The sequence below is a fragment of the Dromiciops gliroides genome, chromosome 6, assembly GCF_019393635.1.
Source record: "Dromiciops gliroides isolate mDroGli1 chromosome 6, mDroGli1.pri, whole genome shotgun sequence".
In the NCBI taxonomy this organism is placed as follows: Eukaryota; Metazoa; Chordata; class Mammalia; order Microbiotheria; family Microbiotheriidae; genus Dromiciops; species Dromiciops gliroides.
In genome coordinates this window covers 270,970,347-270,986,382 of record NC_057866.1, presented here as the reverse complement: position 1 = coordinate 270,986,382, position 16,036 = coordinate 270,970,347, and the positions used below count along the sequence as shown (strand labels likewise).

General features: G+C 39.9%; 1 protein-coding gene across 5 annotated transcripts in view; it reads left to right on the top strand.

The window, feature by feature from the left end:
- Positions 1-16,036, top strand: part of KIAA1109 (KIAA1109 ortholog) — a 222,166-nt gene that overhangs the window by 34,255 nt on the left and 171,875 nt on the right. For all 5 annotated transcript variants that reach the window (XM_043969747.1, XM_043969748.1, XM_043969749.1 and 2 more), the window contains exons 7-11: positions 4,351-4,537; positions 11,988-12,069; positions 12,499-12,692; positions 14,436-14,515; positions 15,318-15,468. In XM_043969747.1, the coding sequence (XP_043825682.1) occupies positions 4,351-4,537; positions 11,988-12,069; positions 12,499-12,692; positions 14,436-14,515; positions 15,318-15,468 (694 nt within the window). The remainder of the gene's footprint in view (positions 1-4,350; positions 4,538-11,987; positions 12,070-12,498; positions 12,693-14,435; positions 14,516-15,317; positions 15,469-16,036) is intronic.

Below are 16,036 nucleotides of genomic sequence, written 5' to 3'. Positions count from 1 at the left end.
CCTGACTGGCAGAGAGATATCGCTGAAGCACAGGCCTGACCGTGTCACCCCCGCTTAAGAAGCTGCAGGGGCTTCCTAGTTAGTGCCTCTCAGATCCAATAGAAGATTCTCTGCTGGCCAGGGCACCAAACCCCCTTCGACCCCGTGCTGCCGTCACCTTCCTAGGGTTAGTCCCCTGGCACACCGTCTGTCGCTGATCCTTAGACACAATATTCCATCTCCAGTCTTTGCTTTTGAATGGGCTGCCCCTGTGCGTGGGGTGCCCTCCCTCCTGATGCTGCCTCTTGACTTCTTTCAGAGCACAGCTTGTTCTCTCCTTTGGACAAGTACTGCCTCACGTGGTCTTTGTCCATCCCTGGAGCTGCTAGTGCCTCCTGCAGCAGATCTCCATCCATCCCAGACATCTTGTCATCTGCCCTGCCAGTGTTCACCCATCTCATTACCTGGAATAGCACAGAGACTGCTTCTTCTTCTGTCCCCACCTCTGCCCTCCCTCACCAACACCCTCATCTTAAAAAATATGTTGAGTCAGCTTGGTGATGCGGTAGATAGAGTCCTGGACCTGGAGCCAGGAACCCCAAGTTCAAATCCAAATTCTTATACTTAGTAGCAGTGTGACCCTGGGTAAAGCACTTAGTTACAGTCAGACTCAGTTTTCCCATCTGTGAAATGGGGCTGATAAGAGCACCTACTTCCTAGTATTGTTATGAAAATCAGAAGTAAAACCAAAAATGCCATTAACTTTAAAAGGGTAATGAGTCAATTACTTGTAAGATTTCTTTCCATATTTGATTTCTGTTAGGTTTCTGTGTTTATTTTATTACTTGGCATTTCCTGTTACAGGGACAGGTAGGTGGTACAATGAATAGAGTGTTTGGTCTGGAGTCAGAATCATCTTCCTGAGTTCAAATTTGGCCTCAGACACTTATTAGCTGTGTGACCCTGGACAAGTCACTTAACCCTATTTACCTCAGTTTTTTGATCTGTAAAATGAACTGGAGACAAACCACTCCATTATCTTTGTCAAGAAAACTCCCGGGGCAGCTAGGTGGCGCAGTAGATTGAGCCCCGGCCCTGGAGTCAGGAGTACCTGAGTTCAAATATGGCCTCAGACACTTAACACTTACTAGCTGTGTGACCCTGGGCAAGTCACTTAACTCCAATTGCCTCACTAAATAAAAGAGGAAAAAAAAAAAAGAAAGAAAACTCCCAAAAGGGGTCATGAAGAGTTGGACATGACTGAAAAATGACCGAACAACAAAAATTTCCTGTTATCTTCCACAATAACTTGAAAAGATTTTGAATGATTTGGTCAGAAATTGATACAGTCTTAAAGGAGGTATATCATAATAAATACCTCTTCAGTATTTCAGTCTACTATATTGACACACAGGGCAAAGAACATTATTTTCTAAATGAATATGTCTTTAGTTTTCATTGGATGTTAGTGCATTCTGACAGTTGGATAGAAGTTACAGAGATATGGAACAAAGTAAAATCTATTTCAGAGAGTATTAACAATAAGAAAAAAACTACATCTTTTTATGCGTATGTGATTTTCCTTTTTTAAAACATGTATAGCTTTTCAATTTATAAAACTGTTGTACCTTCTATTGGGGGGAAATAAGAAAGGCATAACCCTTGGTATAAATGTGTGTAGTCAAGCAAACAAATTCCCACATAGGCCACGCCCCCCCAAACTCAGTCTCATTCTACATCATGAGTCCCTTCAGGAGGGGCCTGGCATATATCATCATCATCAGTCTTCTCCAGTTGGTGTTGGTCATTCCATTGATCAAAGTTCTTGAGTCTTGCAAAGTGGTTTGTCTTTGCAGCCTTGTTCTACATGTGTCTTGCACAGTTATACACATTGATGTGTGCTTTTAGATAAAACAGTTTCTTGTAAGAAGTAGATATTGGTGTATTCCAATGAATTTTCTGCACATGTGCAAGTGCACACGCACACACGCACACACGCACACACGCACACACACACACACACACACACACACACACGCACACACTTTTGACACAACCTGTGATTTCATTTGTACCAAGACTTTACTTGACTACTTCAGGTCAGAATCTGATTTGTAACTTAAGAGACCTAGGAAGTTCACTGGAAAGTGAAGGGGCTTGTCCACACCAGGGGTGTCCAAGGACTTGAAGCCAATTGACTTTGTTTTCATTATTGCCATTAATTTGCTTTAATGTAATCAGGCCTTTCTTTAAAACATGAGATGGTTCTGGAGTTTCCAGAAGTAAGTATGAGGTTTCACCTTATTCCGTGCAAGTCGGTAAAGTTGAGAAAAAAAATACGAAGCATTAGTGCTGGGGGCAGCCAGGTGGAATAGTGGACAGTGCACCATCCGTGGAATCAGTATGACTTGAGTTCAAATCCTGCTGTGGACACTTGACTCTTACTAGCTTTGTGACCCTGGGCAAGTCACTTAACCCTGATTGACTTGGTTTTTTTTGTTTGGGGTTTTTGTGAGGTAATGTTGGAGAGCCTTGGAAAAACAGGCATGCCGTACTGATGCACTGTTGATTATATCTGTGAAGTGGTTTGCCCTTTTTGGATATCATTTTGAAATAATGCAAGAAATGTGACTGAACTTTCCCTATTCTTTTAGTAGCAAAGAACTAGAAATTAGGTGTGTTTCCATTGTTTTTAGAATGGGTGAAAAAATTGATATATGAATATAATGGAATGTTACTGTGTAGTAATAAGAGGGTTTTGGAGAAACTTGACAAATTTATATGAATTGATGCAGAATCGGGAGAACAAAGAACAGTGTACACAGCAGCATAAATGGAAAGATAATCACAAGGAAGTTAAACGCTGAATAATGGGAAAGTCACAAAAGGTCCTGGAAAGAGATAATAAAAGGTGTCTCTTTCCCCAGGGCAGTGAGATGGAGGATTAATAGGAGATGTGCTTAATTGTTTTTCTTTGTTACAAAGGAAGGAATAGAAAAAGACAAAAGACACCAAGAAAACACACACACAGACACACAGACACACACACACACACACAGACACACACACATATACATATTTTTTTTTTGGTGAAGCAATTGGGGTTAAGTGACTTGCCCAGGGTCACACAGCTAGTAAGTGTTAAGTATATTTGAACTCAGGTACTCCTGACTCCAGGGCCGGGGCTCAATCTACTGCGCCACCTAGCTGCCCCGGGAGTTTTCTTGACAAAGATAATGGAGTGGTTTGTCTCCAGTTCATTTTACAGATCAAAAAACTGAGGTAAATAGGGTTAAGTGACTTGTCCAGGGTCACACAGCTAATAAGTGTCTGAGGCCAAATTTGAACTCAGGAAGATGATTCTGACTCCAGACCAAACACTCTATTCATTGTACCACCTACCTGTCCCTGTAACAGGAAATGCCAAGTAATAAAATAAACACAGAAACCTAACAGAAATCAAATATGGAAAGAAATCTTACAAGTAATACATTTTTATATACATTTTTTTATATACATTTACCTATACATTTTTTAATAAAAAAAGTTGATGCTGATATAAAACAACTAGTGGGCTGGGAATGCAGACCACCGTGTTTTATAGTATGAACCTCTTAGTGTGCTAATTTGATAAGAAATAAGAATTACGTTATTTTGCAAGTTCACTAAATGCACCTTAACTGTTTTTGTTTCAGTATAAATCCATAAACCATTAGGTCATTCAATAAGTAGACCAGGGAAAATACATTAAAACGTCTAATAGTTTTGTTGTGCCAATATTTAATGATGATATCTATCGTCTTTCCTGCTGACCTTTTAGAAATGTATTTACAAATGTGAAGAATTCTTTTTTATCTTAAAGTTAGAAGTACTGGGTTTGAATCTTAGCTTTAGCCTCTATATGAGTGACCATGGGCAAGTCACTCAACTCTTTGAGCATCAATTAATTTTCTCATCTTTAAAATGGGGATAATGCTTGCAGAGTCCACCTTACAAGCTTATGAGGGAAATGCTGTGTGTGTGTGTGTGTGTGTGTGTGTGTGTGTGTGTGTGTGTGTGTGTACATTCTTGGTCTGTGTATACATTCATTTCTTGGTCTAGACCTATAATTTCATTGAACTCCTGGTGAGGAAGCTCCCTTTACCAATGCATATTGGCAACTTTTAGAAATTATAGTCTTAGAGAGTCTGAAGTGAGCAAGTGGTTAAATACTGGTCCGTGTTCTTATAACCAGTGTGTCAGGTGGGATTTGAACCCAGGGCTTGTTGAATCTGAGGCCAGTTTTCCTGTAAACACAAGCATAAGTGTTACTATGAAAAAGGCATTTGACTGAAGAATTTAATTCAAATATGTTTTTGTGTTTTTTTATAGATCCAAAGGCAGAGACTAGATTGTACATCACAGTGAATGACTTTGAATTTCATGTCTACAATCGTTCTGATCTTTATGGACAGCTTCAAGAGTTGTTTGGTTTGGAGCCAACTATAATTCCATCTAAAAAAGATAGTGAAAGAGTGCTAGAGAACGGGAGAGAGAGGACTCGGTCCAATATTGAAAGGTTTGAGACCACACGTTAAATTGTGTTAATTTTCAATGCCTTTATCACCAGATAGCATTGGGTCTTCATTTAATTAAATTTGATACTTTGTGCTTTAAAGTGCTTCTAGACAGTGTGGTATGAAACTAGGTTATTCTGTGTAGATGGAATATGATGTCACATGGTCTAAGTAAGACGACATTATACTTTGTGTTGTTCCTTGTAAATTTGCCCTGACCATGAGATTTTGCTTTACCTTTTGACCCTTTGGTTTTTCTCCTTTCCATTTTCCTCTTTGCACCCTTATCCCCAATTCTTTGTGGTTCTAGATGAAGTCTTAACGAACTGCTATGGGTTTAAAGCTGTCATATTATAGTTGAACTGGGATTGTGGTCAGTGCATTGATTAAGTGCATGTGCATTAAATAAGTACTTATTGATTGGTTGATAAATGAAGATTTGAATATATAACATGATTTTAAAGAGAAAGAATTATTGACATTTTTTGCTGAGTTTCTTTAGAGGCTCGCATCATGCCATTTTACCCTCAAGTTTTAGGCAACTGTCTCTAGAATGTATATTTATATTTTTTGCATTCCAGAGTGAAATCTTGTATTTTGCAGTACTTTGGACTATCATCAACATAAAGAATTTAAAATGGACAGGATCTTAGTGGTCATCTCATTTAAATCCTTCATTTTATAGATAAGGAAACTGAGGCTCAGTTTCTCCAAATTTAATTGTTAATATATTTATTATCTACACTACTCATATGGTTTATGGGCTTAATAAGTAACCTATAATGGATGTAGCAAACAGAAAAATGCAGATTAGCTCAGTAAACTGCCATTTATCATTTTTGGTACCATTCAATGATAAATATTCTTTTTCTTAATTCATAATTTTTTCTAATTTTTTTTCTTATTTTATTCTTTTTTGATTTTATTCTTATGTCTTAAAAATGTTCATATTGAGGGGCAGCTAGGTGGCGCAGTGGATAGAGCACCGGCCCTGGAGTCAGGAGTACTTGAGTTCAAATCCGGCCTCAGACACTTGACACTTACTAGCTGTGTGACCCTGGGCAAGTCACTTAACCCCAATTGCCTCACTAAGAAAAGAAAAAAATGTTCATATTGATATTTTCTTTTTCTTTCATCACAATATTAATCCCAAGTATCTCTCCCTATACTCCCTCCTGGAGAGCCATCACATATAGAAAACAGGATTTTTTTTGACAGACAACCCCCCCTCTCCCCCACAACACAACTGATCAGTACATTGAAAAAGTCCAGAAATGTGTGTGATGTATAACACTGTCAACCTCCCATCTCCACCAAGGGGTGGGTGGGTTGGAGGTGTCCTCTCATGTCTCTTCATTCAGGTCTTGATAATTTTGTTACATTTACTTTGGATCTTTTTGGTGGGGGCATCATTCTTGACATTTATATTGCTGTGCTCATTGTGTATATTGTTTCCTTGGCTCTGCTGACTTCATTCTTCGTCACTTCATGTAGATCTTTCCATGCTTCTCTAGCTTCATCACATTCATCATTTTTTATAGTCTATCATGTACCACAATTTGTTTAGCCATTACCTACATTTATGGACATCTACTTTGTATCCAGTTCTTAGCTCTCACAAAAAGTGCTGCTATAAATATTTTGAAATATACCAAGGCTTTCTCCTTATTGGTGGTGGCTCCCTTGGGGTATAAGCCTAGTAACAGATTCTCTGCTTCAACAGGTAGAGATAGTTTACTCACTTATTTGCATACTTCCAAATTGCTTCCCAAAATGGTTGTACCATTTCACAGCTCTACCAACAATGTATTAGTGTGCCTATCTTTCCACAACCATTCCAACTATTACTATTTTTTTTGGTCATCCTTGCCAGTTTGCAGGGTGTGCAGTGAAACCTTAGGATTGTTTTGATTTGCATTTCTCTTATTTATTAGTGATTTGGAACATGCTTTAATGTGGTTGTGAATACTTTTCAATCCTTCTTTTGAAAACTGTTCATATTCTTTGACTTTTTAATTATGGAATGGCTGTTAGTCTTACATATGTTTATTGATTGTTTATATATCTTAGATACCAAACCTTTTAGAGAAATTTGAAACAAGGATTTTTTTTTCCCATTCAGCCACTTTCCTTCTTATCCTAGATGCATTAATGTTGGCTGTGCAGAAGCTTTTAAGCTTCAAGTAATCAAAGTTATCTGTTTTGTCTTTGGTGATTGCCTCTGTCTCTTGTTTGGTTAAGAATACATCTACTTGGGGCAGCTAGGTGGCGCAGTGGATAGAGCACCAGCCCTGGATTCAGGAGGACCTGAGTTCAAATCCGGCCTCAGACACTTAACACTTACTAGCTGTGTGACCCTGGGCAAGTCACTTAACCCCAATTGCCTCACCAAAAAAGAATACATCTACTCGGGCAACTAGGTGGTACAGTGGATAAAGCACCAGCCCTGGACTCAGGAGGACTCGTGTTCAAATCTGGCCTCAGACACTTGACACTTACTAGCTGTGTGACCCTGGGCAAGTCACTTAACCCCAATTGCCTCACCAAAAAAGAATACATCTACTCGGGCAACTAGGTGGTACAGTGGATAAAGCACCAGCCCTGGACTCAGGAGGACTCGTGTTCAAATCTGGCCTCAGACACTTGACACTTACTAGCTGTGTGACCCTGGGCAAGTCACTTAACCCCAATTGCCTCACCAAAAAAAAAAAAAAAGTCAAAGAGAACCAAAGTTAGAAAAAGGCCATTGGCTTTTTCAAGTAGGATGGTTTCTTGGTGACCTTAAGGAGAATGATTTTGGTAGTGGTAGATAGAAGTTTAAGATCTGAGTAGGTACTTGGAAGTATTATTTTGGCATTGAAAGGAAAGAGAGACATAAGATATTAACTCACTATTGTAGTCAGTTTCAGGTAATACTTTTTTTCAATTTTAGGATGCATTTTTCTAGGCGTTGTGAAGGGAAGGATTAAATATGTAGTAGAGGGATGCCGAATTAAGGTCCTGGAGGAATGCAATGAGATCAAAATACTGCTTGAGAAATTCCCCTTGCAAGTTAGCAGAGAAACGTTTTCCTCTGGAAAAGAAGAGGGAGGATGGAGAATAAATGCAAGAATATTTTTTTAATGAAAAAAATTTTGTATGTACAGAGGTGAACTGAGATAGGAAATTATCAACTACCAGTATATTGCTGTATAGTGTGTACAGTAGCTCAGTTAACCAATATATTCAGTTGATAGGAAATGTTTGTCTCTCAACCATTCTTGTATGCATATGAACATATTTAAGCATACACACAAACATTACCAAAAAATCAAAAGCAACGCCACATTTATATTGTATGTACAGGGACTTGCTGCAATGAAAGTAACAGTAACTATTTACCAACTTCTCCAAACAAGGTGGGCTTATGTTGAAGACTTAATACTTTGAGTTTCAGTATTTAATTTCTGCTTTCTGAAGAGTCCTAGCTCGTTAATTTGAACATGGGTGTCATTATTGAGATTACAGAGAGCTTACATGTAAGTAGAATCTGTGCCCTGTATTTCATCTTGACGTTTTACCTTTATTGAGTTACAGATTTTGCTTTTAAAAACATCATGTGGGGGGGGCGGAGCCAAGATGGCGGAGGAGAGGCTGTGACTCCCACAAGCTCCAGATAAACCCGTCCATTCACGCCCAAATAATGCGGTAAAAATCAAAACCCAGAACAGCCTAATGCACATAAGAACAGAGTGAGACTGTTTCTCCACAAAAGAGGGCAATTCTGATCACCTACTGATCAGGCTGAACAGCTCAGCGCGCGGTCCGGACCCAGCCAGGGACAGTGCCTCCAACACATCAGAGTCTTCAGCACCAGCAGCTTCTGAGGCTCCGATCACAGACTGGTGAGGGGGTTCGGAGGTAGGCCGGGTGAAGTGGAGGCAGTATCTGCTGGAGTTGGGGCAAAGCGCCCTGGGTCTGAACCACTGGGCTGAATCGAGTGGTGGTGGCCCAGTGGGGGAGGGGTAAAAGCACGCCAAGCTTCCGACCATAGAGAATCAGAGTTCAATCAGACTTCTGTTTCCGGGTCAAAGAGAAAGCGGCTGTGATTACTCACAAGCCAGGCAGGCTGAGAAGAAGCCCAATCACCCCCTGGGCCACGCTGTAGCACGAACGGTGTGTCCGGGAAGCAGCGCTACACTTTAAGGAGTAAAAAGCCAAGAAACAGTAAGCCAGGATGAGTAGGCAGAGAAAGCAGAAGACCATCGAAAAGTTCTTTGGGGGAAAGGTAGACCACAATACATCCTCAGAAGAAGAAGATAATAATAGGGTCAAAGCTCCAACATCCAAAGCTTCCAAGAAAAATATGAACTGGTCTCAGGCCTTGGAAGCTCTCAAAAGGGACTTTGAAGAGAAAGTAGGAGAGATAGAACGAAGATGTAGAGAAAGAGAGGAAGGAATGGAAAGAGAAATGAGAGCAATGCAGGAGAGTCATGAGAAAAAAGTCAACAGTTTGAAAAGCCAAATGGAAAAGGAGATTAAAAAACTGTCTGCTGAAAATAATTGCCTAAGAATTAGGATTGAACAAATGGAAGCTAGTGAGTTTATGAGAAACCAAGACACAGTAAAGCAAATCCAATTGAATGAAAAAATAGAAGGCAATGTGAAATATCTCCTTGGAAAAACAGCTGACCTAGAAAATAAATCTAGGAGAGATAATTTGAAAATCATTGGACTACCTGAAAACCATGACCAAAACAAGAATTTAGACACCATCCTCCAAGAGATTGTGAGGGAAAATTGCCCTGATATTCTAGAAGCAGAAGCTAAAATAGAAATTGAAAGAATCCACCGATCACCTCCTGAAAGAGATCCCAAAAGGAAAACCTCCAGGAATATTATAGCCAAATTCCAGAACTCCCAGGTCAAGGAGAAAATACTGCAAGCAGCTAGAAAAAAGGAATTTAAATACTGTGGAGCTCCAATAAGGATAAAGCAAGATCTAGCAGCTTCTACATTAAAGGACCGGAGGGCATGGAATATGATATTCCAGAGGGCAAAGGAACTGGGACTACAGCCAAAAATCACGTACCCAGCAAAACTAAGCATCCTCTTTCAGAGGCAAACATGGAACTTCAAGGAGAAAGAAGACTTTCAGGCATTTGTTATGAAAAGACCTGAACTGAATAGAAAATTTGACTTTCAAATACAAGACCCTGGAGAAGCATAAAAAGATAAACAGGAAAAAGACTTCATGAGGGATATTAAAAGATCAAACTGTTAACATTCCTATATGGGAAGATAATACAGAGGACACAGGTCTGAACTGAATACGAAGGGATGTTATGTTTTGTTCTTTGTGGGGTGTCTTATGTATGGGGCCGGATTTGGGCTTGGGGCCTCCTGGGTCCAGGGCTGGTGCATTGTCCACTGTGCCACCTAACTAACCCATAATGACATCCTTAAAATAGGGTTGAGGTGTAGGAGAAATAGACTGGGGGAGGGGGAAGGGGAGAGATGGTCTGGGGAGAGGTTATTCATATGAAGGAAACAAGAAAAAAGCTTATGGAGGGGAGGGGAAGAGGGGGAAGGAATTGGGGAGTGAGTGAACCTTAATATCATCAGAATTGACTCAAAGAAGGACTAACATACATACTCAAGTGGGTATAGTAATATATTTTGCCCTGAGGGAGGGGAGGGAGATGGGGGGGGAGAGGGGAAGGAGGGAAGGGCAGATTCTGGGAGAGAGCAGTAAAAAGCAAAATACTTTCAAGGAAGGTGAAGACGTTCTGCATAACGGCACAAGTATGAAATATTGAATTGCTTGTTTTCATAGGGAGGGTTGAGGAGAGAGAGAGGAAGAAAATTTGGAACATAGAATTAGCTCAAAGACCTTAAACTCATCAGAGTTGGCTCATGGAGGGAATAACATTCACACCCAGTTGGGAGGAGTAATCTATTTAACCTTACAGGAAAGTATGAGGGGAAGAGGATAAGGAAGGAAGGGTGAAAAAAAAGGGAGTGCAGAGTAGGGGAGGGGACAGTCAGAAGTAAAACACTTTTGAGGAGGAATAGTTTAAAAGAAGATAGAAAATAGAGTAAATATCATGGGAAGGGAATAGGATGGAGGGAAATAGTTACGATGACTTTGCTGGGCTAATATGAAGAAAATTCTTTGTCAAGTTTAAGGTACATTATTTAGGGTATGATGAACAGGATACTATTAGAAAAACCTGGAAAGACCTACATGAACTGAAGCAGAGTGAAATGTACTGTATACAAAATAACAGCAATAGTGTAAAATGATCTGCTGGGAAGCATGTGGTTATTTTCAGCAAGGCAATGGTCCAATATAACCCTGAAGGACTATGAAAATGGCAACCCATCTACAGAGAAAGAAGTGATAGTATCTGAAATAGATGGAAACACATTTTTTTTCTTTTCTTTTTTTTTTTCTTTTTTGGTGAGGCAATTGGGGGTGGGTGGCTTGCCCGGGATCATGTGGCTGGTGGGTGTTGGGTGTGTGGGGCCGGATTTGGGCTCGGGTGCTCCTGGTTCCAGAGCCGGTGCTCTGTCCACTGCACCACCTAGCTGCCCCTGGAAACACATTTTTTTAAAAAATGTTTTTTCTCTTTGACAATTCCTTAGTCTGAAGTTTGGGGAGTTTTTTGACTGTTTTTTTCTCACAACCTAGCTAATGTGGGAATGTTTTCCATGACTACTCATGTATAATTTATTTTGAAATGCTTGAGTTCTAGTGGGTGGGGGTGGGAATAGAGGAGGAAGAGAAGTTGGAACATTTTTTTTAATTGATGTTAAAATTTGTTTTTACATATATTTTGGAAAATAAAATTCTATTCTAAGAGTGAAAAAAAAAACCATCATGTGTTTGCCATATGCTTTTATTTCTCCTTATCTCCTATTCCGTTTTTCTCCTATTGGAGAGAAACTATTTTAGCATGAGGTGAGTCTGTGGCTTAATGAGCAGTGGAGCTAATGACTGAGTTGTGCTTCAGGATACCAGTTTTTCTTGTTGATCGTTCCCATTAAGCTACTTGTGTCTTTATCATTCTTTACTTAATCATTTTGGCACTCTTATTAGAGAATCTTCTGTAGTAATGAGCACTATCTGTTTCCTTGATACATGCACTTGACCGAATTTTTCTTCTGGAAAAATTTAAAAGAATAGATTAAATCACTGTATTCCGCCCCCCTCCCCCCCCCCCCGCCCCTTTTTTTTGGTCAGGGGAGAGGAGAAAATGGAGATGTATGATCATTTACTTTAGTCGTTATTTTGTTTCCTGTTACTTTCTGATAGCCAGGATTATGTGGGAAAACAACTGATTTTCAGAAGGTACACAGCTTGTGTGAGTACCTTTGTGACTAAAATATGAAACCCCATTTCCTTTGTGTGGTATCTCTTCTTTTCCCTAGAAAGATAATTTGACTCAGCCTGACTTTTTTTCCTCCCAGAGTTAAAGTAAGGACAGAATCTCAAGATCCCTCATCTTCATGGAGGTCCCTTATTCCAGTCATAAAGGTCAACGTGAGCACAGTAAGTAAAATATAATATAAAGCATGTGTTAATAACACAGGGTTTTTATTAGTGATATTTACAGCCACAGTTTTCACTTAGAAAATTACAGTAATTTCATACAAGTGGCAAAGTGTGAAAGTGAGTTTTAAAATAACTCTCTATTTTCAGCACAAGTTTATCAGCTCTTAATGGCCAGATATTCACAAATATTTGAAGGACTGTAATTTAATACACTTAACATCTCCATATGGATGACAAATAGAACCATATGAATACAATATCATTAACAGTTGTTTTTTTTAACATTCCAGAATAATTTTCTTAGATAATAAAAACTGCTTAGTAGTTCGGGTTTGCAGAGCCGATTGTTTAGGACAAATCTGGTAGTTCATTGTCAGATCAGACTTTGAGCATTAATGTTTAGCCATCTTTTGTTCTTCTCTTTAGGGTCGTTTGGCATTTGGGAATCATTACCAACCACAGACTCTTTGCATTAACTTCGATGATGCTTTCTTAACGTACACCACAAAGCCACCATCCAGCCACCTTGACCAGTTTATGCACATTGTGAAAGGAAAACTAGAAAATGTTCGAGTCATGCTTGTGCCCAGTCCCCGATACGTTGGTCTTCAAAATGATGAGTAAGAGTCTTTTTAATATTTTTGCCCTAATGTAGGCTACCCTCTGTCCACGGCTAGGAGTTTTTCTTTCGTTGGCCAAGTAATCTTGGCAGATTTGAACACTGTGTTGGCTTAAAAGCTAGAAGAGCACTGACTATCCAGCCTTGCTGGAATGTTATGAGGGCCCCACTGTGCTCCTGGGCCCAGGACTGGGACTGTGAAGCTGTCTTTGGTTTGAGCAGAGACAGATGTTTCCTTTATACACCTCTCCTCCAAATCCCCCCTCCTTGCCACATCATCATATCTCATCTGAACCATGGTAACAGGATGTGCTTCCTTGCCTTGCCTGCCAAGTCAATCCTCATTAGTTGCTGAAGTAGTCTTCCTAATAATTGACCTTCAGCCACTTACTGCTGACAGCTTGGCTTTATTTGACTTTTGTTGCCTTATTTTACTCAGAAGAACACAGTAGGGAAAATGCTGATGGAAGGAGAAGTAGGAGAGGTGGATTTCATTTCACTTTTAGGAAAAACTTTCTAACTGAGCTTCCAGAAACTGAATGAATTGCATCAGGAGGCAGTAAGTGACCTGTCACCTGAGGATTGCCAGCAGAGAGCAGATGATCTACTGTTGGCAAGATGCCAACAATTATCCAAAGATAATTCCTGCTTAAGAATGAGGAGGACTTCATCTATTCCATCATCTGGCAGTTCTGAGAGTCTGCTAACATGAATCCTTTTGACAGATAATACATTATGGCTCATCCTGTTCTTTACCAACTCCATACATTTGCACATGCCACACCTCATCTCTCTGCCTGTTGGAATCATCACCTTTTAAAGTCCAGAATAAATTCTATTTTTCCTAATCCTTACAGCTAGAAGTAATCTGACCCTCCTTGAATCTGTCTTGAAACTCTGCTTAACCTCTCCAAAAGACTGATCATATTCTTACTAGTAATAGAATTGACAGGATTTTAGAGTTAGAAGAGACCTCAGTGATAATTAAGTCCAACTGTGCCCCAAATGATTCCTGTCAATAACACACTGGACAAATGATTTTTCAGTGGTGGGCGTCTGCTAAACCCTGGGGCAGACCATTCTGTGTCTGTTTCCTGATGTCAAAGTAATTTATTTTTTTCAGCATCCACTTAATCATGCTTAATTCTGCTCTCAAGAGCCAAACGGACAGGCCTGGACCATCTTCCATGTCTTCAACCTCCAAGTAGTTAGTGTAGTTATTGTGTCTTCCTAAGTTTTTTCATGTACAGGCTAAGTAGCCCACATTACTTCAACTGGTCCTGATTTGCCTTGGACTTTAGGCCCATCATCATTCTCCTTCCCTTCCTTGAAACTTTTCACCTTATCAGTTACCTTCCCATAATTTGGTGCTTAGAATGGAACACAGGATTGCAGCTGAGGTCTGACTAGGTGTGGAGGCTGTACCCCTTTTCAGGCAGCCCAGGATTGCGCAAGCTCTTTTGGCTGCTCACTATGTCACAACATGTTGTTGGCTCATTGAAGTTTTGGCCCACTATCACCCCCAGATCCTTTTCAGAGAAATATTTTTTGTACAAATAGGTCTTTTTCTCTTTTTTGGGATATCTTTGGGATATAAAAAGCAATGGTTTTGCTGGATCAAAGGATATGCACAGTTCTGTAGCGCATAGTAATAATTGACCTTTTTAATTAAAAATTTCAGTATCATTTTATTGCTAGTACTCTTGTGGGGTTATGTTTTGCACCTTTTCTTCCCTTTTCTTAGGCCGCCAAGATTAATGGGAGAAGGTTTTGTTGTGATGCAGTCCAATGATGTTGACATTTACTACTATATGGATGAACCAGGTAAATTGTTATGTGAGAAAAATGAGAACTATTGGGAAAGGGGGGTAGTTGGGGGAGGGCTCTCTGATACTGTGATTTCATTGGTTTATTGTTTTAGGGAGTCAGTACTGCTACTACAATTCAATTTGGATTGGAGTCTTAGAGGCTTGTGCCTGGTATTAGAACTGAAGTGATTTGCTCAGTCCTAGAGGCTGTGTGTATTAGGGGCAGAACTTGAGTGCAGGTCTGTCTGACGTTGGCCCTGGCTGCCTACGCTGGGCTAACCTTTTACAGAAGACTTGTGCGTGTAACTTAATAGTTTTACATGTGTGGTTATTTATCTTCTGTAGAAATTAAAAGGAAAGCATCTTTTTCTTTTAGAATGTCAAAATCTACCAATGATCCCACAAAACAAAACTGTCCCCTCAGAGTTTGATTAACTGTCTTCTCATTGATAGATTAGAAAAGAAAACACAAAATTTTCTTCTAAATATTCCACTTTCCCACTGGCACCCCAAAGTGCCTTGACACTTTGAGGTGGTAACTTGATAGGAATGAGTGTTCATAGAACATCAAGCTATTCGACACAGCCCAGGCATCGCCTCTAGAAAAATCTGCTATTTGCTAGCCTTGAGCCTTGAAGAGGCTTGCAGTTTTAGTGATAAACTTCCATACAAAAGAGTCATCTTTATTTCCCTGTTCCTAACATTTTGGTTCATGTTAAAGGGTTTTAGGCCAAGTACTTAAATGTTTCCAGTTTCTAAATACTTAGCTTTCACCGCTGTCCTTTATAACTTCTGTTTTATTGTATTCTGCAACATAGGCCTAGTCCCAGAAGAAACTGAGGAAACTATTGAAGGAGAAATGAGTAGTGAGGATAGTAAATTGCAAGACTTGCCTCCATGCTGGGGACTGGATATAGTTTGTGGTAAAGGAACGGATTTCAACTATGGACCCTGGGCTGACCGACAGAGGTACTGGAACCAAACGTGGGCAGTGTATATTTCTGTTGGTTGGTTTGAACTACGTCTGACTTTTTCTCAATCAGCAAAAATCTGCCCCTGCAGATTTTAGTGCTTCCTCTGTCTTTTTGGATACCCCACTTTGCAGCTCTCTTCTGTCTGTCGTTTTCATCAGTAGAATGTAAGGTTCTTGAAGACAAGGACTGTTTTTCTTTTGCTTATATATGTGGCTCCAGTACCTAGGACAGAGTAAGTGCTTAATAAGTGCCTCTTAACTTGAGTCCCCTACTATATGTAGAAAGTCAGACTCAGTGTCTACTCAGACCTAATTGCTACCACTGATAGGTGTAATCCCAGAACTCCTATTTTCAGACCCTAGGTTCAGTGTCATTAAAAACTTTTTAACTTTGTTGAAATGTATCAAGAATTCTTCCTTCCAGGGGCAGCTAGGTGGCGCAGTGGATAAAGCACCTGCCCTGGATTCAGGAGGACCTGAGTTCAAATCTGGCTTCAGACACTTGACACTTACTAGCTGTGTGACCCTGGGCAAGTCACTTAACCCCTATTGCTCCGCCAAAAA